The following is a 26,522-nucleotide window of genomic DNA, read 5'->3' on the forward strand; positions in this document are numbered from 1 at the left end:
TACACATATGATATGCCTTATATGTAGCCTATTTATCTGGTCTCTTCAGATTGTGTTATGATTCTGTTAACCCCTTGAACTCTTTAGGTTTTAAGACCGGTTATTCAGTAACTGCTATGATACCAATATGTAACTAGTGTGGCTTGAATGTGGGGCATTAAAGCACTGACCCACAACCCAGACCCAAAAGACTGGGAGTTAAGTTGTAGGCCTTTCTGGAGTTTCTGGTTGTTGTTGTGTGACTGATATGGGTAAAGCCCAGAGGAGTAAAAACATGGTTAACATTGTAACACAGGAAGGTCTGTATAATTAGTGTGATTTTAATCTGAGCCAAAGCAATCAGCATAGCCTAAAATGGCTCATACCCCTAAATGCCACACATTCCTTCTGCTGTAGCCTATGTGTGGACAGTAAAACAGCAGCGATGAGCTAAAAATGTGAATTTAAGGTCTCTGCGTAAAAGACTGTAGTCTCATTTCCACATTCCGAGCAGCTTGCTCCGTCTGATCCTGGGACACACATGTCTGCACATGTAGGAACATACATTTCTCCCTACATTCCATTCAGGGATGCCCTTTGGTTGCATCTGCATGTGGATTTTACTCATTTTACTTTACCACTCGCTCGAGGTGTGTGCGAATGTTACTGCAGCTCACATTTGGTGGTGTTTCAGCTCCTTTCAGTATTCGCTGCTTTCACTGTTAGATAAGCTTCATTTCACACCAATGTTCAGGAGGAATTTCCGAAAGCATTTGTGAGATCAAGCTTTCCTCATAGTAAAACCACCAGCATGTAGTCTAGAGAGTCGAGGACACAAAGCTTTGTGCGATGATTCAGAGTGAGAATGGCTGCACTAGCAGTTCAAATATTATACAATAAAAACACAAGCAGATCAAGACCATTCTTGGTTACATGGCCTCTGATAGCCATAAAACATCTGTTTTTAATGTGGTGTTTATTCCATTTTAAGACATTTTTAAGACATTATTATTCAGCCATACACTAAAAAAAAGATACTTTGGACCAACTTAAAAAAATACTTGTAATTTTAGACCTACATATATTCATTTTGATTTAATGTCAGTCTAAATATTTCTTAATTCAAAGACAAAAAAATATATTTTAATGAAGTGAAACAATTTTCTTTAACTGTAACAATTTTTTTAGATTCTAATATGTAAGTATATTTATATTTCCTTTTAATAAACCAATTCATACATTATTTCTTAACATTTGTTCCAGTTCATTTTATGAACTTTTCTCAAGTTAATTTTCTGACTCAGTACAAGCCGAATTTTCCAATTATACCTTAATCAATATATTTTCCGTAGTCACAATTAGGTTGAAATAACTCAAGAAGTTACAGTACTTTAATTGCATCTATTGAGTTAACATAATTGAAAATTGATGGAGAATGCCATTTTACCTTTTACTTCAATTTTACCTTCCTTAATATTTTATTTCAAAAAGGTAACTTACTCTTACAGCGTTCAACACTGAGGCCAGATAGGGCAGCTATCTGGACATTATATAAAGCAGAACCAATATCTATGTAGGTATCCTGGTGGGGACGACTACACATTGTTGTTGGCTTACCGTGAGGACGTGCCCAATATGCAAATGGGAAAGCTGTTAACTTAGTAAGAGGAATGGTCAGTGCAGTTCTTGTGTGTGCCATTCTAAGCCTGTCTTGCCAATCTGACTAAAATCAAATAATGCTATGAGCTTCCCCTTGTGGACAGCTATAAACAGGCCTTTGTTAATGACCTGCAAAATACATAGCCGGTACCTGACGTGAAAAAATAATCAAAATCACAGCACATCACAGCACTATATATTTTCAAATGCTCTGCAAATTCACAGACGCCATACAATATCGGAAACACTTTAAATACAGCGCTACCTTTGTGAAACCTGTGACAAATTCAAAGATACTCTGCAAATACAGAAAATAAGTGTAACTTCAGAAAAGCTGCAAATCGCAACACAGACAGCACCAGTAACAAAGTGAAAAACATGTCTTCCTTACTACTGCTCCATGTAGTGTTCTATGTAGAATCTTCTATGTAGTAATTAGTGAATGAATAAACGAGTGGACTATTTCAGACAAAGCCATCAGCATCAATGTAGAAAAACATGAAATCTTGTAGTAATAATAGCACTGAGTGCCTATAAAGCCTATATAACATCACTTTTATTTACTTTATAACTTCCTGCCATGTTGTTGGCTATAACTGAACAATTTGGGTCCTATTGGGTCCTCTCAGCCTTCAGGAAGTTTTTAAACACAAATAGATCGATTTCAGTATAAGAACCCAGCACGAAGAGGTCAGTCGTTGGTTCTGTCATAAGCCCATGTTAAAACCATGGTAATCATAGTTAGTAAACATGCAGTTCTTTCCACATATCACATAGCCTCAAGCTCATCCCAAATCACACACTTCTGTACTTTGCATACTATGCTAATGAATGCACTTCTAATGGTGGTGAACAACATTTACATATGAGCTATTGTGGCAGTGTGTGGTATGGGACACAGCCTCGGGGTTCCAGTCCATTTAAAGTGTCCTCCAGAAGCAACACTTTCTGTTCTGTCGTGACTGTATTTGCAGCCTTTCTGGAGCTGCATTTGTTTTCTGAATTTGTGAAATTGCTGTGGGTTTGTTCAATGGAGCGCATGCGTTGTCATTTTGATGAAAGTGTTTGTGATTTTGTATAATGTCTGTGAATTTGCAGCACGTACGAAAAATGTAGTGCATGTGTTTTCATTTTGATTGATGTGTTTTGTGTTTAGTGATTTGGCGTCTGGCTTCTCAGACATCATAAAAAGAAACATGAGGACTGACAGGGTAAAGTAATATTACTATATTAATGGGTTTCCATAAATATGGTTACACAGCAGTATGTGAGAGGTTCTTGCAAGAAGTCTCGTGCAGCCTTCTGTAGTGCAGTAACAGAGTGTCTGCCTGGATTGGCAATGACAGACATGCCTCTCTCCCAAGTACAGGTCAGTTTAGCATCATAATGCTTTGAAACTGTTATTTTAAGGTATATCATGTTGCAGTAAGCGATAGGACTGAATGGTGTTCTTTTGTGGGGTTTAAATCCAGTGGAGGTAAATCTGCTTCAGCCTGCTGATTGGGGTCTTCATTTTCTGTTAGATACGTATTAGTATCTACCTTATTGCACTTTTCCTCTTACTTCTAATGTGTTAGTGTTTTGCTATCCTGTGTTCTTCAAACCTCAATTCTGTATTTGTCTTACTTTGAACTTCTCCATGCCTTTAAAACTTTCATACTGCATCAGCCAAGCTCCAACACTCCAGGTGCAAAAAAGGGTAAAGGGCCCTGTTCAAAGGAATAACAGTGGCAGATTAGTGAAATAGGGTACTGAACCCACACTGAGCCGACCACTAACTAGTTTTAGTTCAGGTTTGTTCAGTTCTGTACATACACATATCTACACAGTTCTGTATCTACACAGTTCTGTATCTACACAGGTCTGTATCTACACAGTTCTGTATTTACACAGTTCTGTATCTACACAGGTCTGTATCTACACAGTTCTGTATCTACACAGGTCTGTATTTACACAGTTCTGTATCTACACAGTTCTGTATCTACACAGTTCTGTATTTACACAGTTCTGTATCTACACAGTTCTGTATCTACACAGTTCTGTATTTACACAGTTCTGTATCTACACAGTTCTGTATTTACACAGTTCTGTATCTACACAGTTCTGTATTTACACAGTTCTGTATCTACACAGTTCTGTATCTACACAGGTCCGTATCTACACAGTTCTGTATCTACACAGGTCTGTATCTACACAGTTCTGTATCTACACAGTTCTGTATTTACACAGTTCTGTATCTACACAGTTCTGTATCTACACAGGTCTGTATCTACACAGGTCCGTATCTACACAGTTCTGTATCTACACAGTTCTGTATCTACACAGGTCTGTATCTACACAGGTCTGTATCTACACAGGTCTGTACCTACACAGGTCTGTATCTACACAGTTCCGTATTTACACAGGTCCGTATTTACACAGTTCTGTATTTACACAGTTCTGTATCTACACAGGTCTGTATCTACACAGGTCTGTATTTACACAGTTCTGTATCTACACAGTTCTGTATCTACACAGTTCTGTATTTACACAGTTCTGTATCTACACAGTTCTGTATTTACACAGTTCTGTATCTACACAGTTCTGTATCTACACAGGTCTGTATCTACACAGGTCTGTATCTACACAGGTCTGTACCTACACAGGTCTGTATCTACACAGTTCCGTATTTACACAGGTCCGTATTTACACAGTTCTGTATTTACACAGTTCTGTATCTACACAGGTCTGTATCTACACAGGTCTGTATTTACACAGTTCTGTATCTACACAGTTCTGTATCTACACAGTTCTGTATTTACACAGTTCTGTATCTACACAGTTCTGTATTTACACAGTTCTGTATCTACACAGTTCTGTATCTACACAGTTCTGTATTTACACAGTTCTGTATCTACACAGTTCTGTATTTACACAGTTCTGTATCTACACAGTTCTGTATTTACACAGTTCTGTATTTACACAGTTCTGTATCTACACAGTTCTGTATCTACACAGTTCTGTATTTACACAGTTCTGTATCTACACAGTTCTGTATCTACACAGTTCTGTATCTACACAGGTCCGTATCTACACAGTTCTGTATCTACACAGGTCTGTATTTACACAGTTCTATAATTTCACAGTTCTGTATTTACACAGTTCTATAATTTCACAGTTCTGTATCTACTCAGTTCTGTATCTACAGTACATAGTTCTGTAGACACATGTTCTATAGGCTCAGGCAAAGGATATGTGAAGAAGATGAGGAATGATTTTGGGACTGAAATATTTTGCAAAAACAAACAAAGCAAATAAAAAATAGACAGTGTTCTGTAATGAGAGGATGCCCTGCTTTCCTACAGAAACGTCAGAGTTGGGAGGGAGAAAGTAAGAAAGAGAGACAGACAGACAGACAGGGAATGACAGTGGATGAGGGGATGACTGGATTAATGCAGAGAAAGTGAACACCAGACCACCAGACAATGAGCATCTCTCTCTCTCTCTCTTCTTCTTGCTCTCATTCCTGGCCTGTTGCTTAGTTACTGGCATCAGTGTGTGCTGGAATTAGGCTGGAGAGAGCGAGGTGAAGGGGCATTAAAGGATCTGTGTGTACGAAGGCTGAGGTAATGAAGTCATCACACCATAAATCTGCTGCTGTTATTCATGATTACAAACTAAACTTACAGTGAGGGAACATCTGACCCTGTGTGGTCGTATTCACTTATGTGTAATTGTGCTGTTCACTTTCTACATTCATTTGGAAAAGGTTGTGAAATTGGCCAATGCCCATTTCAATTTCACTTATATATTTAATGTATTATCCCTGGTTAAACTTTTAATGGGTGAATATCACAACCAGCTCTGCACTGTGTATCATAAACTGAAGTTTCCCGAAGTTGTCGTAAATGAACACACATGCACAATACGGCAGTACCGTAAAATATGACTAGTGTGTAATCATGAAAATCTATGCATGTGGAGTCCAAATCGGGCAGGTGCCACTGATCGGGTAGTGTCAGGAAGAACAGCAGGTTTGAAAGGGTGGCTCAGCGGTTAGAGCTCCGGGATATCGATAAGAGGGTTGTGGGTTCGATTCCCGGGCTTGGCAAGCTGCCACTGTTGGGCCCTTGAGCAAGGCCCTCTCTGCTCCCCGGGTGCTGGAGTTGGCTGCCCACCGCTCTAGGTGTATGTGTGCTGACTGCCCTTAGTTCACGAGTGTGTGTGTGTGTTTACTACCACAGATGGGTTAAATGCGGAAGACACATTTCGCTGTACAGTGACAAATACGTGCACCTTACCTTAACTGCTTTCTCAATGTCCTTAATTGGAACATTCAATAATATAAGCGTTACACAGACCTTAGATACAGAAACTTAAAGTAATAATGACATTATTGTTTTAAGTATTTCAGAGCAAACCTTTACAAAGACTAGCGGCTAATTCTATAACCTTCCCAATTTTCCCTCAGTAATTTTTGCTGCTAGTTGGGCCGTGTTTATGAAAACCGTGGCTGCAGGGGAACTCTGGGTAGCGGCTGTAGTGGATATTTCATGGTTAATCCAAGTGTTCAGACCTGCACTTCTGTTATCTAAATGTGTTTTGCATGTCTTTGGTTAGCTAGGTGCCGTTTTGGCATGCTAAGTGCATATTTTGGTCAGTTACCACATACGTGAGTCATTGCTTGTGATTCACTGCACTCTTTGATTCATGAATCGACTCCTTCTGCCTGGCTTCTCAATAAAGTTTCACAGCTTTCAGGGTTTTTTCTTCTATGCAGACGCTACAAAAAGACCATATTAAAAGGGATGACAACCCAGCTAACATGAGCTGAGTGGGTTCTGGGTAGGCATGGTCTCTGAGTGGGTTTGTACATGCGTTTTTACTGGGGCCCAATTAGGTTTCCTTCATGAGCCTTATCGTTACAGCCCACCAGTCCCATCTAGTCCCCATGTGCAGTGTACAACCTAGATGGGGCCCCTGTTTAACCCCTCCTTATCCCATCACTGAGTGTAGTGGGCATCCATATGTGGGGCCAATGTAGAATCCCAGAACAAAACTTTCTGGTTTCCAGTTGGGTTACCCATACAGGCCCCGCAAGGATGTGTTAGCTGGGAACAATGCAGAGTGATGGTGTTTTTCTGCCAGTTTAAAACGGATATTTCCTCATTTTTTGAGCTTTGTGACAGTTGAAGCATATGTCTAATAGTCATTGTTTTTCAGTGAGTTTATGTATCATGATGTCCCTGTCATTTAAAAACCTGGCATCTTCAATTTAGCTGTTTTGACCAATAGAAATGCTCAAAAATGACTCAAAATAAAGTCTTTTTACATTGACTTGTCTTAAAAGTTAAGGAGGTTGCTATTTTGGAGATAAGAGGGTGCGCTGCTGCCGTCTCTTATAATACAGTAGCATCAGGCATGATGCACGACTAAATATGATGCATAACTAAATATGATGCATGACTAGATAACTAATGCACCTGACAAATGATGGACTCTTGAGTCATTTATGTATAATTGTCAGTTGATGAAAACAGAGCTGAAAGTGTTTTTATTGACAGCGGTGCTGATGAACTGGAGAAAGCTGATCATTGTGTGTGTTTGTGGCACTCTGCTGCACTCATTACCTCACTAGACTTCACTAGACTGACAACTCACAACCTTACATCTCTCTCGTTTTCTCTCCCACACACACACAGCCTCAGGATGTGTTTGGGACTATATAGCCGATTTAAGGTCAGTAGGGGCTAACAGCTCATAACAGCCATTTAGAATGAGGGCTATGGGAGCTGCTGATCTTTGACCATAGACAGAATTTCACTCTTGAATGAAAACGGATTGAGCTAAACACACAAAGAGTAACACTGATCTCTCACTCTGAATTCCCTGTCTCTCTCTCTGCCTTTCTCCCTCTCTCTTTATATTCCCTCAATCTCTATCTCTCCCCACATCTTTCTTTGCCCACCTCTCCCTGTTTCCAACTTTCTCCCCTTCATTCTATCCCCCTCTCTACTTTTCCCACCCCAGTCTGTCGCTCCCCCTCCTTCTACCTCCTTTTCTCTCCCTTTCGCTCTTTCTCTCTCTCTCTCCATCCTATCCCCTCCTTCTACCCCTCTTTCGCTCTCTCTCTCTCTCTCTCTCTCTCTCTCTCTCTCATTGTTTCTATCTCTCGGTGTCTCTCTCTCTCTACATCTTTCTCTCTCTATTTCTTCATCTGTCTCACATACACACACACACATATACATATATATGCTGCCAGCACTGTACAGTATGTGTTAACCTGAGTTATAAATAATGTATGTTTGAATTGTAATGATGTTAATTAGGTGAATGAAAATTAATAAAAAGAAAAACAGAGATAAAAGAGGAGAGCAATGTGAGCATCAAATAAATATGCAACACGGACACGAGGATTAGGAACACCATCTTTCTTTACGTCCTTTTCTGTTTGTCTCATGGTATTAGTGTGACTTAACAATAACAGCACACCATGACAACAACAATCCCAGCAACAGTAACCACAACAACAGTCACAATTACACTCATTATAGTCCTTATAATAAACAATTAGTCTTAGTGTTTCATCTCTCTCTCTCTGTTGTAAGTCAGTGGGGCGAGTCTGATTTAGTCTAAATTGGACGTTGAACACAGGCTAGCTGCGCTGTACTGTAGCTGATGATAAGACTTCTTACGGCTACTTTGAACAAACTAAATAAATTAAAGCTCGGAGGTCTTTGCCAGCTCATAGTGAAGTCCCATTCCCTGTTAAACACACACACACTGATACACACACAGTCTCACTGCGACACCCCTCTGTTCTTTTGACTTGTGCTGTATTGCTAATGCAGCTTTGCTAGAGCTCATGGGGTTATTTCATTACAGCACTATTTAGAGATAGAACGGGGGGGGGGGGGGGGGGGCATAGAAACAGGCCAAAATAAACAAATTATGGTTCCCAAAAGAGAAGAAACCCCAGAAGTGCAGTTCTTTTACCGAGTAAGAGTAAAAATACCTCATACAATTGATACAGAGGAAACATTTAGTTCAAATGGTTCTTTAAGTTCACATGGTTCTTGCTGTGGAACCACTGACTTTAATAAATGCACACACACACACTACCTGCTGCTCAAATTGTCTGTCTCGTTGCAAATCTAGGCAATAATAACAATAACAATAACAATGAATAGAAAAGCATTTCCTGAATGTAATGCAGAATGGTTGCACAGGTACTAGCTAAGTGGTTCCCACTACAAGACATATACAATATGGGTGCTATATGGTATTCCAGGTGGTTTCAATGGATTTGCTATGTGGTTGCTATGGTATCCTGGGTGGTTGCTATGGTGTTCCTAAGTGGTTGTTATGGTATCTTGAGTGGTTGGTGTGGTGTTGATAAGTGGTTGCTAGATGAGTGTTGTAGTATTGCAAGGTGATATCATAAATTTCAGGTGGTTTCCAAGAATGTTGCTTAGTGGTAACTAGGGTGTTAATAGGTGGTTCCTGTGGTTGGTTGGGTCACTTGGTTTATAAAGAAGAATACGGGGAAACCTGTGAAACCGAAATTTACTATGACAACCAAGTGAGTAAGAGAGAGAGAGAGAGAGAGAGAGAGGGAGGAAGGAAAACACAAGATGGCTTTGGACATCTAAACGTGAAAAATCATCTCGTATAGAGCTTCTTTTCAAGAACAGCGCTTCCTTCTGACACTTTTTTTCACATAGAGAGAAGAACAGAGTGAACAGCATTTTCTACTCCATCCTCCTCTCTTTCTCCTGGAGCTGCGGGTGTAAACTGGAGCTGGAACAGAGGTGTGATGCATCTGATCTGAGGGGATTGGATTTTACAAGGACAAGACCATTTCAAAAAAATTCAAATAAGTGAAACCATTTAAAAAATGACTGTAATGAAACCTCTCTCTCTCTCTCTCTCTCTCTCTCTCTCTCTCTCTTATTCTCTCTCTCTCTCTCTCTCTCTCTCTCTCTCTCTCTCTTGTTTGTAGCCTGTCCCTTATTAAGAGCTTAATTGTGGGTCTAAAGGTAAATGTCTTCTACTGCTCCAGTTTCAGCATCCCTCCATCGGGTTCCTGATGTCTTAAGAGCTGGTTTTATTACCGGCTTAATATAATGCTGAATCCTCTTATATATTGGAGCTTTTAGAGCCTTATTCCTATAATTGGTCTCTTAGGGCCTTTTACAAAGAGTTCAATTACCCAAAACAACATTAAAAACTAAAGGGCATTAAAGCTTTTTAAGCACTAGATTTGCTCTTGTGGGCTCTTGAGCAAGGTTTTTTTTTGTTTTCAATAACTTACAATGTCTTTTAACAAGATCATCCTACTATCAAAGGGATCAACAAACCCATTGGCAGAGTGCTTCCTTAAAAGCCCAAACTATTGCTTAAAAATACGAGCTAAACTTAAACACAAGGGTGATAAAAAGTTCTTTGGAGTGGTGCTACAGAAGAACCACTTTCATTTCAGTTCTAACTCCTAAACTCCACAACTTCCATTATATTCTAAGAATATACAGTCATCTGCTGTGACCTGAAAGTGAGACAAGCAGCCTTGTGTCCAGAACCGACAGGATGTACACAATTCCAATGCTCCACAGCTTAATGCTGGGGGCTTTATACCTCTATAGCCCAACAGGTTCATGTTTATCTGCTCCAGAAAGTCCTATTGTCTTCTGTAAAGGGACTAGACAAGCTGTGTGTGTGTGTGTGTGTGTGTGTGTATGTGCATTTGCACATCTGTGTCAGCCATGAGTACAACTGCAAAGTTGCATGTAGGTCCCTATTCTACATGTTTCTTGTACTTTATCTGTCTCTAAAGTCCACAGTTTCAATGCAGCTTGGTTTTTTAAGCAACATTACAACAGCAACATAACACTACCTTTTTATTACAGCTGTAGAATCATGTTGATGCACTGAACTGTAATAGACCTTAATCACAGTTGTGCGTCGTCATGTCCCGCTCTAAATAGCATAGTTATCGAAACTCTGACTGCACTGTTTAACTGATCGCTCTCTCAAATATCTTCAGCACAAATAACAACACATCCGGAAGCAGTTTAACGCTACTATTTATGCTACTATTTTACTGTGTACGGTTTACTAAACGCAGTAGTGTGAGAGTAGGAGAGTAGTACCGCTATCTATGCATTGTAAAGGTAAAGGTGCATGTATTTGTCACTGTACAGTGTACACAGTGTACACTGTACAGCGAAATGTGTCCTCCGCATTTAACCCATCTGGTAGTGAACACACACACATACACACACGTGTATTAGGGGCAGTGAGTACACACACACCCAGAGTGGTGTGCAGCCAACTCCAGCGCCCGGGGAGCAGAGAGGGTAAAGAGCCTTGCTCAAGGGCCCAACAGTGGCAGCTTGCCAAGCCCGGGAATCGAACCCACAACCCTGTTATCGATATCCCGGAGCCACCACTGCCCCATTGTGTAACTCTGGTGAAGCATTAAGCTGCATAACCTCATTTTAGTCAACATGCTTCTTTCACTTTCAGTGACGGTTCTGTAACTCTTAGCTTGTCCAAAAAAGCATGTGTAACGCACCCTGGAGGGGTGGCTCAACGTGTGAGCTGTAGGGGGAGCCCAGGAGCATAAAATGTCCAAAATGATGAGTCATGTTTAATTAAATGAATCACTATCACACACTATGTGAGTGTGTGTATTTACAGAAGGTTTAGTGTGTCAGTAATTTGTGAGTGTTGTTATGTGTCATAGTGAGTGACCGCAAGCGTGTAACAGTAAGTTAGTGGGGCAATGCCTATCCGGTTGCTAAGGGACATTTTCACTTACATTGTGTTGCTAGGCTGCCAATTCCCCCAGCTAAGTGGAAACATCTCTCAGTCCATCTCTCTCCCCCTCTCTCTCTTCCTCTCTCTCTCTCTCTTTCTCGCTCTCTCTCCAGCCCTTCTCTCATACCCTCCCTCCCATTTTTCCAACCAAAATAACTTAACTAACCATCTGTCGCCATGCAAACAGGTCGCCTGTTGCTAAGGAACAAGTTGGAGACCCTTCTCGAAGTGTCTATATGTGGGCTCTCTGTAAGCTATATTTATAGTATAGGCCGATAAATGCATACGCTATCTGCATCGGGGGGCCAAAACTCCCCGGTGACATCAGCCATCTTCCAGAGGAAGCGGAGGACAGATCTTTGTTGTGATCTTTGTAGGTGTTCGTCTTGAAGGAAGCACCAGAGAAGGGCAGAAGATCTGACAGTCAAACTAAAGGGGGTTGGAAAAAAAGCTCACAGCTCCACTCGCCATTCAGAGTATCTCATTCTTTTGCTCTTCACTCCACAGCTAATTCCTTGAGCCGATGAAAGGTCTTTCATGTTTACACCTGTGTTAATCATTGTTGGTCCGTTTAATTGTCTTCGGTAATGAAAAAGCTGTCGACAGGGTCCAGGAGAACAGCTGTATATATTTATACGAATATATTTAATTAATAAAGCTGGCCAGTTGCAGCACAGGGATTACTGTCAGATGACGCACAAATGGCGAATTAGCCTTTGAGTTGACTAATTACAGAACAAACACTCAATCACCATTTGTGCTCCACACATAGGAATTTGTCCTCTGCATTTAACCCATGTGTTGAGGTGAACACACACCTACACACACTAGAGAGCACACATACACTTGGGATCAGTGAGCAAACATGCCTGGAGTGGTGGGCAGCCCTAGCTGCAGGGCCCGTATAGCCGTTGGGGGTTGGGTATCTTGCTCAGGGGCACTTCAGTCATGTTCTGTCGGTTCAGGGGATCAAACCAGCTTCTCTAACCTCCAGGCCACCCTTAAATTCTCATATCTGTTCAGCACATTTGAAAAATGCATGTTTTAGTGATCATGTGGAGGTGGACTTAGATAACATGCCCATGTGAGGCCTGTATGGTATGTAGCCCAACTAGAAACCAACTAGAAAGTATGTTCATGGGTTCCATGTTGGCCCCACAAATGGATGCCTACTAGGGTCCCATTAGGGTCAGTGATTGGACCAGAAGGGGTAAAGCATGGGCCCCACACTGCACAAGCATGGTTGTACACTGCACATGGGGCCTAGTTGGGACCCATGTGAGATGAGGGTGGGCGGTAACGATGGGACTCATTTGGAAAGCCCAACTGGGTCCCAGCAACAACACATGTACAAACCCTTCAGAGCCCATGCCCACCTGTAACCCACCTAGCCCACGTTCCACCCATGTGAGCCCCACATGAGAATGTTGGCTAGGGAGCTTATTGAAAAGTGGGCAGGGTAGAACTAAGCCAATCAGAGACGTATCTGCTTCATATGTCTCTACGGTGACCGTTAGGGGCATCAACATTGGGAAGGTCGCCGCACCACTGACCTGTAATAGAAAGAAAAATCCTCATAATTTCATCATTAATTAAGGTGGATTTATGGACGCAGCAGAATTGTAGTGTCCAGTAGAAGAGTCACTACTGTTAAAAAGAGCAGACTACACCATTACACTGTGTAATTGCACATTTATTAGACAAGACATCTGACCTGCAGCCATATCAACTCTAAAATCATCACTTTAAACGATTTGTGTTAAGTTAATGTTTGCAGCTTAAAAGTCCAAGAACTAAACCTGTAGCCGTTTAACTCATGTCAACCCAAAAAATCGACTGTGTCTGCTGTAAACATAGAGATGAAAAAAGCTGTTTCTGCATTTATTTGATGCGGAAAGAATGAGGCCAAAAAATCATAGATTCGTATTTTATTTATGTCACAAATAACCCATCTGAACAAGAAAACACTGTAAATCACACATCTGTTGAATTTTACTGTTAACATGGTTTACACAAATCAACAAAAGTGCTAAGAGTGTTGAAATCAACGTGAATACTGACTCCAACAAGAAAGGCAGCATTATGCTTCTTTTATGCAGTGATGGTGAACATGGCAGCACACTAAAAAGCTCTGATTTGTCTCGTTGATCTCTTAACTAAGTTGAACATGGGCATGCATCCACTGTAACTCCTCTGAGGGCAGATTTAGTTAGAGTTAACGGGACAACAACAAGCCAAACTCTCTGAATTCCGCTGGCGTGATGCACAGTTAGACTATGACTATAAAGGAAACGTTGTGGGGAATGTGTAAAAGAAGAGATAGTGGTGTGACATGGCAATGAAATCTAGCGTATTGGGCTTTGGCAGCCTAGAACTCCAAATAAAGTTTGAAGACCCCTAGAGTGGGAGCAGTTAAGACATGACTAATATCTTTTAATTGGCCGGGCTGGGAAGAAACTCAGCCGTGGTCAGTCAAGCAGCAGCCAAATGTGGGCTGTTAACCTGACGCCTGTTAATTTTGCTGGCTTAAGTAGGAGCACGAGAAGTTTAGGTTGAAGTTACTGTTCAGGGATTCTGGGCTTTAACTCAAGCCAATAAATGAATGACTCAGTGGGCAGCATTTCAAGAAGGACAACCATGAGAAACATCCATAGGCTAACATTTCTCTATCGAGTACGACTGACTTGCTACATGGCTATAAATGTTGATTTCTCTTCTATGAGCATAATAAAGAAAGTGAATGCGTAGCTGATCGCAGCGTATGCCTGTTAGAGTGTGTATAGTGTTGTGTATAGTGGGATAGTGTTGTGTCAATGCAAAAGTCCAGGGGCACCAAACATTTCTATTTCTATCTCTGATCATTAGAGATCGTAATGAGTGAACTGATGCCCTCTAATCAGCATACCTGGTTGAGCGTGACTTGGGAACTAAGGAAGCCAATGATATTTCAGGGTTTTTTTTTTATATTTCTATGATTTTGTGAAGAATGAAGAGAACAACAGGAATAGACATAAGCATACATATTTATATTTAGCTCCACTCTCTCTCAGACTATACCTGTCTCATAAATGTACATATCAAATAATTTCTACAGCTCCCTCCTGTCTTTGAATGTTCTGTATTTTGTGTATATTTTGTGTGTATTTTGTATTTATTTAATATAATTCTTATATAACTTTATTTTAATATGTTTAGTATGTATACAGTTTGTCCTCCTGTAGAGCATCAACCTGAGCCTCACCACAAGCATTTCAATGCATAAATGTCCTGACATATTGCGCAAATGACAAATAAACCTGAAACTTGAACTTGAACTAAACTGTTTGCAGATTTATAGGGACAAGGCATCATAACTCTAATGCACACGGACACCAGGGGATCCTAACACCACAGCAAAGCCATCACCCATCTCCATATGTTTCAATGACAAAACAATCCATTTTAATGACACATTTTAAAAACATTATTCTGCTTTATCGTAAGAAACCGGGGTTACACTTAGGATTGACAGCCTTGGCTGGATAAAATCTCTGAAGGAGGTCTGAGACACACTTGGTTGGAAAAAAGGGGGTAGGTCTACTAAATGAGTAGGCAAGTCTGGCTCTGTTACTGGTTTCTACTGCACAGACTCAGGTTGCAAATTTGCCAACATGGTGGACAATTTTAGCCATCGGTGCAAACTCCTATTAACCTGTTGGTCAGTTCATTTTAGGATCACATAAGGTCACACTTAAATCAAATTAAGCAAGCAAGCTGACAATATTCAAAGTTTACTGATATTTCTGCTTTAACAGACCAGTGAAGTCTGCCAGTTATTAGGTGAGTAGAATCAAATGTGTTTGAGCAGAAATCCAACCAAATGCTAATGGTGGAGTTCTATATTAGTGTCTAAATGAACACTTGTTAAACAATATAGCATTTACCAACATAAAGCCACAGCCAAAGCAACCACAGCAAAGTTGGGGGGTGGGGGTTGGGGAAAACACTCAGTATGCAAACAGATCATTGCCAGGGGCCAAAAGGAATGGTATGAGTTTTACTTATCAAGCCTGCTCTGACCAAAAAGAAGGTACACCTCACAGGTCACCATATTCCATTGAAACAACTCAGGTCACTCAGTCAGTTTAACTCAACTCAATAAACCAATTAACCACAACTCTAAATATGAAAAAACAGATCTTATCAATAAACTGAGTGTGAATCTCAGCAATATATTGTTTGTTAGTTTGACTTAATCAGCTTGTGTTAACCCAACTATCTACTGTAGTATTCAAGTCATGGTTCTTGCTAATTCAGTCACTTTTATGCTCTTTAGTAAATGTCATGTTATAAATCTAAATATCTATTATCTAATTTCAGCTTGTTTTACCCAGAAGAATTCAGCTAAATCTACATAAATCCACTAGTAGCCTTACGCCCCTAGCAATTCAAGTGACTTTACACTGTTCCTTTTCTGCAAGTTTTCTTATTTGCTGATGAAAAGGTTCCTGTTGTTATGCCAACATTACCTTTCGCCCCCTGTTTTTTAATTTAGATCTGCCACTGAGACATTTTCACTTCCACATGCACTGCACTGCCGCATGCCTTTAGCTTTCTAAACTATGTAGTATTACATCTATTTTCAGGGTTTGTTTAATTACTCTGTAGCTTAGACTGAGTAAATGATGGAAGAGCTTTCTGAAATATTTTGAAACAGCCCTGAAGTCTTCAGCACATTAAACCATAAGCAATCATGAAGATCTACCACCAGTTGGTAGCACCAGTCACCACCCCAGTGGATCCAGATAATTAGAGTCCCTTAACTAGTTGGAACAGATGTATTAGTTTGGGTTGGAAGTAAAACCTGGAATAAGGTAGCTCATCTAGAAGTTGTTGTGATGAGGAAGTGACCGCTGTGTACTGTGTAAGATACAACGTATAGACAAAAGTATTGGGACACCTGCTCATTCATTGTTTCTTCTGAAATCAGGTGTATTAAAAATAAGTTTATCCTGCTTTTGTTGGAGTAACTGTCTCTACTGTCCAGGGAAGAAGGCTTTCTACCAGAGTTTGGAGCACTGCTGTGAGGATTGCATTGTTGCATCCAAGCACCAAGATCGTTAGAGGAACCAGGATGCTGGATGATCACCGCCTATTCTCATCCCAAACTCCCCAGCTCATCCCAAAAGTATTGAATGGAGCACCCCCATTCCGAAGTTCAATACTGGGGGGCTTTATACCACTCTAGCTAATGCCTGGTGCCAACCTATGGTGCCAATAGGTTCTTGTTTATCTGCTCTAGAGTATTTGCACGCCTGTGTCAGCAATGGGTGCTGCATAAAGTAGCTGAATGCGTTTATTAGAATGGTAGAACAGAGGTGTCCTCAAACATTTGGACATATAATGTATAAGGTTATAGCTTAGTGTTGCCAATGTTCTATGGCCCTGTTTTAATACTTGTAAGTACATCGTCTATTTTACACAAGTGGCTGCAGCAGTTTGGGAACCAAGATTTTGAAGAACAGAGATTTCAACAGAAACCCACTACACACTCACTTCACACTAGCCTCAGTATGTTAATCAGCTAGCCATGCAAATGTATTTTTAAAAGAAGTAAATAAATTATACACACATAACATTACATACAGTATTTGATTCATCTGGCCTAAACTGCTTAAACTGGCACTTAAAATCATGGTGGATCACCTTTTTGTTGCTGTTGAGACATGCAGCATTTAGCTTGCTACTAGAGGGGAATAATGAACAACCCAGGGATCTATTGAGCTTGTGCATCAGGTGCATTAGGTCACAAATCAACACTTGTTGATCTCTCACCCCCGAAAGCTCATCTAATCAACTTCACTTGAGCTAATAAAGTAATGGAACAGGCCTTAAGATGGTGTTGGGGATTCCCTCAAGGGAAGATGCCAGGCCAAGAGGATGAGGCTTTGTTAAGGCCGGCACTGAAACAGAAGGTATAACTCTGTTGTGACTTATAGAAGGTGACTTATAGAAATGCACACAAATGTAGTTTCTCCTTCCAGATAGCAAACGGGTCGTGGCTCAGTTTTGGCTCACACTAACTGCTTTCATCTGGTCCACATACTGCAGTGGAATGAAGGCAGTGACTTTGTTTGCCTGAACAAAGCCACAGCTGGCAACAACTGAGCCTGTTTTGGTTCAAAATTGAAAACCTGTAGAGACGTTTCACATGGTAGGTGGCATGTGGGCTTCATGTGGCCCAGCGATCAAATCCCATGACAAACCTTAAATATGGCTGCTACAGCTGGGCCAATTTTGGCCCATTGCCAAAACTGCTGAACCCCTTGTTCCTTAACTGGACTGCATGTGGTACAGAATTAACTGCTTCCTGTGCTGCTTGGTGTTCAAAGATTATGTCTTTAGTTTTGTCCCAGGGCTACATGACTAAAAGCTAACCAGTAAGGGAAGCTTATCCTGCATGCCTGAAAGGGAAGATGGAAGAACGAAAGAACTACCAAAAAAAGACAAAAGAAAAACAAATGAAAGAACAAATTAACAAAGAAAGGAATTAATGAAGAATGAATTAACAAAGGAAGGATAAACAGATTAAAAAAGGAAGCAGGAACGAATTAACAAAGGAAGGAATGAACGAAGAACGAATTAACAAATGAATGAAGAACGAATTAACAAAGGAAGGAGGAACGAATTAACAAAGGAAGGAGGAACGAATTAACAAAGGAAGGAGGAACGAATTAAAAAAGGAAAAAAGGAATGAATAAAAAAAATAACAAAGGAAGGAATTAATGAAGAACTTATTAACAAAGGAAGAAAGAATGAATTAATAAAGGAAGGATGAACGGATTAAAAAGGAACGAATTAACAAAGGAAGGAATGAACGAAAAACGAATTAACAAAGGAAAGAAGAATGAATTAACAAAGGAAGGAGGAACGAATTAACAAAGGAAAAAAGGAATGAATAAAAAAATAACAAAGGAAGGAACTAATGAAAAATGAATTAACAAAGGAAGGATAAACAGATTAAAAAAGGAAGCAGGAACGAATTAACAAAGGAAGGAATGAACGAAGAACGAACTAACAAATGAATGAAGAACGAATTAACAAAGGAAGGAGGAACGAATTAACAAAGGAAAAAAGGAATGAATAAAAAAATAACAAAGGAAGGAATTAATGAAGAACTTATTAACAAAGGAAGAAAGAATGAATTAATAAAGGAAGGATGAACGGATTAAAAAGGAACGAATTAACAAAGGAAGGAATGAACGAAAAACGAATTAACAAAGGAAAGAAGAATGAATTAACAAAGGAAGGAGGAACGAATTAACAAAGGAAAAAAGGAATGAATAAAAAAATAACAAAGGAAGGAACTAATGAAGAACTTATTAACAAAGGAAGAAAGAATGAATTAATAAAGGATGGATAAATCTATTAAAAAGGAAGGAACGACTTAACAAAGGAAAGGAAGAACGAATTAACAAAGGAAGGAAGAACAGATTAAAAAAGGAAGGAGGAACGAATTAACAAAGGAAAGTAGGAATGAATTAACAAAGGAAAAAAGGAATGAATAAAAAAAATAACAAAGGAAGGAATTAATGAAGAACATATTAACAAAGGAAGAAAGAATGAATTAATAAAGGAAGGATGAACGGATTAAAAAGGAAGGAACGAATTAAAAAAAGGAAAGGAAGAACGAATTAGCAAAGGAATTAACAAATAAAGGAAGGAATGAAGGAAAGCAGAAAGAACAAATAAATAAAAGAAGGAAATATTAAAGAAAGGAGGGAAGGAATAACGAATTTACAAAAATAAAAGAAAGAATTATGGAGGCAAGGAGGAAAGAAACAAAGAGTGATAGAGAGAGAGTGATAGAGAGAGAGAGAGAGAGAGAGAGAGAGAGAGAGATCAGTGTATCCCACCTCCAGAACTGTCATACAGTCAAACAGAAAGTTGTTCAGGAAACCTTGGGAATATAAAAGCTAACAATCACAGTTTTATGATGCACGAGCTCCTTACCCCCCCCCCCCCCCCCTCCTTTGCTCGCTCACACACTTACAGTGAGTTTATGAGATGTCCACTGCGCGCGCCTTTCTGTGAGTTCTGAGTTACTTTGCCCACCCCCTTGATTTCAGCTTCACTCGGGTCTCGAGCTCCAGCTGCACAAACTTCCGCTGCACGAGGACTCTCTTCTTTTCTTCACGGAAACCCGTTTTTCCCGCCTTCTCTTATTCCTTAACTTCTGTATACCGGAAACGAGCCAAGCCTCGGCGCGAGCGCATGGTCTGAGGGCAACCCCCCGAAATGAACGGCACGCTCTTCAACCGCACCGCGTTCACGCGCGGCGCGCTGCTGGACCTGGTGGACTGCTGCGCGGGCAACGGGACGGAGGTGAGCGCGAGCGACGGCGGCGTCGGCGGCGGCGGGTCCCTCGCACTCGAGCAGGAGGAACGCCGGCTTTTCGTGACGCGCGTGGTGCAGATCGCCGTGCTGTGCGTGCTCTCGCTCACCGTCATCTTCGGCGTCTTCTTCCTCGGATGCAACCTCATGATCAAGTCCGAGAGCATGATAAACTTCCTCGTGAGGGAGCGGAGACCCTCCAAGGACGTGGAGGCGGTCATGATCGGCTTGAGTTAGGCTCAGGGGCGCGCGCTCCGGTCTCCGCGCTCCGGGCTCTGGGGAGGGTTCACGGGGACACGCAAAAAAGGGTCCAGTCCAGAGGGGGTTGGATTTCTAGATGGGGACAAAGAAGAAGAAGAGCTGGGCAATTTTGCACGCGCAAGATATGAGAATGTATTGATGTTTATGAATGTTTACGTAGCTCTTTGTACTTGCAACTTTTTTGGACGCATGGATGGTGTGTGCGCGTGGAGAAACCGCACACCACACACACACACACACCCATAAACATGAACCAAGAGGGTTTATGTTGATATTAATGACATTTGTATTCTGTTTGAGGCAGAAGTCTAGAACTGCTGCCTCTATTTGATTGATGGTATAATTAAGCTCATGCCCCATATGGAAATCTGATATTTATATGTACATACATATTGTTTACATACATATATGATTCATATATTGAGCACATAAATAATCCATGGTTCATACATATCATTGTGACTGGCAGAAACATACATACATGCACATATCACATAAAGGATTTGACATATATTTGAAAATATATGTACATATATATTGCCTACATATATGTAAGCATCAAATATTGGACACATGTATAAAATATGTGTCATATATGTATTTATTTTATTGTAGATAAATACATATATGCACATATATGTCATTGTCATGCAAAAACCTTGTATGTCTATTTTTGTTGTGGTTCACTTTTTGATAGAATCTAAAACTGGCAGTTATTCTTTGCATTGTGTCAAAATTGATGTATAATGATGAATGAATGGACCAATAGAAATTATTTGGACCAAAACATTTTTACATTGCCTTCCATTGAAAGTTAGCAAGGTCTTTCCTTCTCCTGTAAAGCTGACGTGTTGGAGATCAGAGGTTTTTGCACGACAGAGGCGTTAAGTTGGATAAAAGGGGATTTCATATACTCTAATATATCAGATTTCTGCATGGGGTCATTTTTGACGTGTCAGTACCGATGTTGACGTATTACTATATGAAGCAGTCTGTTGCATTGGGGTTACCTGCCTCTCGACCTTTTCCAGTGAAACTATGTTTACATGTTTTTACCTCAACTCAAGAAGAGAATGTCCTTCAGACTTGTCCTCTTTTTACTGAGCCTCTTCCAAAATGCATGGACGTTAATGGAGTAAATGTAGCCTATGCATCTGGCACCGTTGGTGTTTCTTCTTTTTTTCTTAAGCTGTTCACACATATATTTCTCTACCTTGTGGCAGAAAGCACGCTCATCTGGTGGGAGGACGCTTGCACGTTTTTTTCTTCGTCCTTCGCCATTGCTGTGTGTGTGTGTGTGTGTGTATGTCTTAATGGGAGTTGTTCAGCTCACCTCTCAGCATGCGCAAGGTGCTTTTCTGTACTGCACTCTCTGATGAAACCTCAGTGCTGCATGAAGTCTTTCTTCTGTTTTTTGTACACGATGATGAGACTTGAAGTAGTGCAGCATGTTGTGTCAATAAAAAAGCTATTTCAAATGTACTGCTGTATTTGTAGGTCTCGTTTAGATTTTGATAGGATTTTGGTGGGTTTTGGTAGGCATTGCAGGCTCATATTAGATTGTACACATGTGATATAATATTTTTTATTAGAACCTACAAACATTCTTGAATAATACTGATATAACCAATAAGCAGCTTTACTAAAGTTAAACACATTATCTGAATAAATGTTTGCAAAAAAACATGATATTCTGTTTTTGACCTTTTGACCTAATCTGAATCTGGTAGTTCTTCCTGATGTCATGATGAATGGACCAATAGAAATGCTTCAAAATACTTACAAAGTATCAGAATAAATCTTTCTACATTGACTTCCATTTAAACTTTAAGATGTTTTTCTCCTTCTCCTAAAAGTTGCCATAACATTAGCACCACTGAATGTGAAGTGAATAACTACAGTGGCATGTGATCAGGCAGTCTTGTGGAGTGTTCCTGGTATGCATTGGTCAGTATCTAACAAAAGTGATCCAAGAATGGACAACCAGTAAAGTTATGACAGAATAATGGGCACCTAAGGCTTTTATACAATCCATGGAGGCTCCACCTCACAACTTCAAGACTTGCTGCTAACAGGATCTGCAGCTAACGTCTGGGTGCCAGAGACCACAGGACACCTTCAGAATAGTCAGATCTGTTGTGGCAGCACAAGGTGGTGTTAATGCTATAGCTGTATATACACAGAGAATGCATAACTAAGTCATTTTTCAGGAGATATTAATGGGGGTTTAATTATATTTAATATTTGAAAATCTGCCTGCATAGAAAATAAAAGAAGCAAAGGAAAACAAAAGAAAACAGGAATTTCCAAAACCTTCTATCTTTTTCTGTTCCGATACAGATACATGAACTTTGCGTATCGGCCGATACCCAAAAACGATCTGATAACATTGTTGAATTAATAAATTGTATTTCTCACTATGTAGGAGCAACATAAGGCATCAGGACTGACTTAAACATTACTTTACAAACATACTATAACAAATTAACATATACATTAAATAAGATATAAATGAACCTAATAACTCTGCTGGACCTTGACACAGTGTTGTCTGGGCCAAGTACTTTTATTCTGAAATTGAAAGTCTAAACAGGAGAACCCTCCTTATATGGAAGACGAGTTTGATTACTTGCTGGACGATGATGACAGGCCAGGGGAACCACACTTGCTGTTTGCAATGATATGTGTATCACATCTGTAAGGTGCTCTGATCCTGAGTTATGAAGCCTAGAATACCAGTGGTGTGAGAATCAGGTTCTGTGAACAGATCGGCCCCGTGGACCAGACTAATTATCTGATACCCGATCCAGCTAATTTTATTAGTATCGGGACCAATATCTGATTCTAGTATCGGATCGGTACTCCTAACAACTGTACAAGTAGACCACCAAAACCTCCCTCAGTGCTTAATCTTAAGAGTTCATCATTTGAAGAAAGCCTCCACTTCCATTCCACAAGGTTCAGAGTCCAGATCACAACATTGTTGAATGTTTTTGGGATGATTTGGATGGAGAGAAGTAGAAAATGCTTTTACAATGTAACTTTAGAGGTGTGGCAACATCTTCCTTCAGATTTTTATTGGTTTGGTTCTTTGTTGTAATAAAACATTTGCATTATATGGAGGTTCTTCAAAAAGGTTCTTCAAATTCAGAGGAATGGTTCATCCATTAAAAAGAACAAAAAGTGGATCTATGAGGCCACACCTTACACTCCAAGGAACACTTTCTGGTTTCATAATATATGTAGCTGTCTCATAATATATATATATATATATATATATATATATATATATATATATATATATATATATAGCTGTTTTCATTTCTTCTAAGCTTGAACTTGTTTCAGGTGAATAGAGTGAGGGAACATAAATGCGTCATCCAGTTTTTCTATTTGCGTCCTCACTGATCCGTAAATGTTCTTACAACTTTCAGTCAACACATGCTGAACAGAAACTCAGAAATAAAGTGGGACACCACACAGAGAGCAGAACCAATACAGACATGATGTGATGAGAAATCTTATGAACGGCTAAAGGAAAGGCACACTATGACCGTGCTAACATCAGCAGAACCAGAATGCTGTCCCTGTAAAATGACAGACCTTTCCAAGAAACCCTGCTTAATACTAATGGATATGGATGGAGCCTTCTGTCTGTACTATCCATTCATTTTGTACACGTTTGCTGAAAGCTCACTGGCACAGACAGAACAGAGCAGTACCACTGGGCAGAAACCATGGGGATGCCAATAGTGAAGCCAATAGTTCAAGCCACAAAAGATCCTGTAAAATGTGTACATATGCCACTAAAGTGCACTTCAAGAAATTTGTAACATTTGCACAAAGACATTCGTATTTTATGAATCACAAGAAGCTCCCATACACTGGAGGTGCTGTTTTGGTTAGGTTATGTTTAGGTAATGGTTAGAGTTAGGGTTAGGTTGAGTGTTACGTTGAGGGTTAAGTTATGGATAGAGTTAGGTTAAGGACTAGGTTAGGTTTAGGTAATGTTAGAGTTAGGGCCAGAGTGATGGTTAGGTTAAGTTTAGGTAATGTCAGGTTAAGGTTTAGGTTTAGCTTAAGGTTAGGTTAGGTTTAGATAATGGTTAGGGTTAGGAGAAGGGCTAGATTAAGTTTAGATTATGGTTAGGGTTAGGGTTAGGTAAAGGGCTAGGCTAGAATTACACTTAGGGGTAGGTTAAGTTTAGGTTCAGGTTCAGGTAATAAAATTACACAGACTGCTTTGTCTGGGTTGTCTCAGTTGTTCATGCATATGCCCCATTCCTAACATCCATGCCAACTTGAAGGACGCTTAGAAGTATATGGATGACAGTTGCATCACTTGAAAAGGACATTTTTCTGCAAGTAAAGGGAATATAAATGAGCTTTCAATCCTTTCATATTGCTCTACTGGGTCAGCTCACACATTTATTTCACCTCTGTATCTTTTCACGCTTCTGTATCTCTCAGCTTGTCCAGAAATGCATGTGTAAAGCAAAAACAAAAGCAGTTCTTCAATGGCATCACTCAAACTAAGCCTTCTCGGCACCTCTGCCAGGAAGGTTTATTATCTTTCATTACTTTCATTAACTTTGCCCTGCCTGTAATCCCAGTGAGTTTGTTCAATTACAGCAATGGTAAATTACTAATATAACCTAATCAGCAGACTGGGATTTGCTTTCAGTAGACCATAACTGGTGCATTAAAAGAATATTTTACTGGCAGTCTGGATTTTGCCAATCAACAAATTCATCTTCAAGTTTTTTCTGTTCTCTGTGAGCCTGAAAACACCTAGGAGAGGTTGCCATGGCTGCAGTGACTAAACATCACTTATTTCTTAAGCAGATTAGACAAATTACATGTCATGTAAAAATGAAGTGAGAAATAAAAATGAGTGCCATCAGTTTAAATTGCTTATTGATCCAAAATAAGCTTGATTTTTTTATAGTCTACTAAAGAATTGACAGGCTACTCTCTAAACTTTCTCCTGAGTGCTTTAAAAGCATCAGACATTGGACAATGAATCAGGCCCAAAGTGTCTAAGGTTTGTAACATTAACCCTTTGACCATCAATTTGGCTTCAGGGAGCAGTTATTCTACCATTTGGCACAACCACTATTTCAAAGCATTACAGTAAAGCCTTTGCGTCTCTTCCTCTCTTTCTTCATAATGTTTACTAGGGTTTCCTTTAGCAAAGTACTTCTCTCAAAGGACCATGGAAAGGAACAGAAAACCATAGATAATGTATTATTATTATTATTATTATTATTTTTAAGTGGTCTCGAATGGAAATGCTCTTTTCCTTGGCATAGCTGAATAATGAGAGTTCAGTACATGGAAGTGACAAGATCACCAGTCACCAATTCCAAATGTTATGTAACAGTCTGACATCTTATATTATTTATTATTATTATATATATTATTATACATTATTATATATATTATATATGCTATATATTATATTATGACTACGGCAACTCTCTTCTGGCTGGTCACCCTCTGTGCACCATCAGGCCCCTGCAACTTATCCAGAATGCAGCGGCACGGGTTCAACGTTTATAAGTTCAGCCATGTTACTCCACTGCTGCGTTCTCTTCACTGGCTTCCTGTAGCTGCTGCCCACATCAGGTTCAAAACCCTGACTCTGGCCTACAAAGCCAAGAAGGACCAGCCCCTCCGTACTTGATGGCAATGGTCAAAAGCCGATCCACACCCTTTGAGCTTCAAGTACGGCTCGGCTCGACCCGCCATCCCTTAAGATCCACGGAAGACAAGTGTCCAGGCTTTTTTCTGTCCTGCACCAAAGTAGTGGAACAAACTTTCCCTGGGTGTCCGAACGGCGCTCGCTGTCTTCAAACCCAGACTGAAGACCCTCCTCTTCTGAGAGTAGTCGGGTGAATAGCAGAGTGGTCACCTTACTGACTTGTGTTTAGTAGTGTCTTAACTTAGAGGTATCTTTGAATTTTTAGCCTATTCAAACTAGCTGAGGCTTTTCTTGGGTAAATAGCAAAGCACTTTTGTAAATCGCTCTGGATAAGAGCGTCTGCTAAATGCCGTAAATGTAAATGTAAATATATTTCTGTAGCTGCCCGCATCATGATTTAAGTGGTGGAATGAACTTTCCTTGGGTGTCTAAATGGCAGAATCACTCGCTGTCTTCAAATGCAGCCTGAAGACCCATCTCCTTCAAGAGTACTTGGGCGAAGTGTACTGTCGAGTATTATGGTCTCCATACTGACTTTTGTATTTAGTAGTATCTAAGTTTAGAGGGGTCTTTTGGATCCTTGCTTATTCAAACTAGCTAAGATATTTTTTGAGTGAACAGTGAAGCACTTTAGTAAGTCACAGAGAAGAGCATCTGCTAAATGTCTTAAATGTAAATCTAAATATTGGCATCATGTCAGGACATACATGCATTGAAATGCTTGGGGTGAGGCTCAGACAAAATAATT

General features: G+C 40.0%; 1 protein-coding gene across 1 annotated transcript; it reads left to right on the forward strand.

Moving 5' to 3' along the window:
• The first annotated feature begins 19,475 nt into the window (after positions 1–19,475).
• rprml (reprimo-like) lies at positions 19,476–21,552 on the forward strand. Its single transcript, XM_072693703.1, has one exon. The coding sequence runs from the start codon at positions 19,714–19,716 to the stop codon at positions 20,044–20,046; it is 333 nt and encodes a 110-aa protein (XP_072549804.1). The 5' UTR covers positions 19,476–19,713; the 3' UTR covers positions 20,047–21,552.
• Positions 21,553–26,522: the final 4,970 nt, after the last annotated feature.

Source organism: Salminus brasiliensis, chromosome 12, assembly GCF_030463535.1.
Source record: "Salminus brasiliensis chromosome 12, fSalBra1.hap2, whole genome shotgun sequence".
Taxonomy (NCBI): domain Eukaryota; kingdom Metazoa; phylum Chordata; class Actinopteri; order Characiformes; family Bryconidae; genus Salminus; species Salminus brasiliensis.

Excerpts from the sequence above, each read along its gene's own strand:
- rprml (XM_072693703.1), top strand. The coding sequence starts at position 19,714 with ATGAACGGCACGCTCTTCAACCGCACCGCGTTCACGCGCGGCGCGCTG.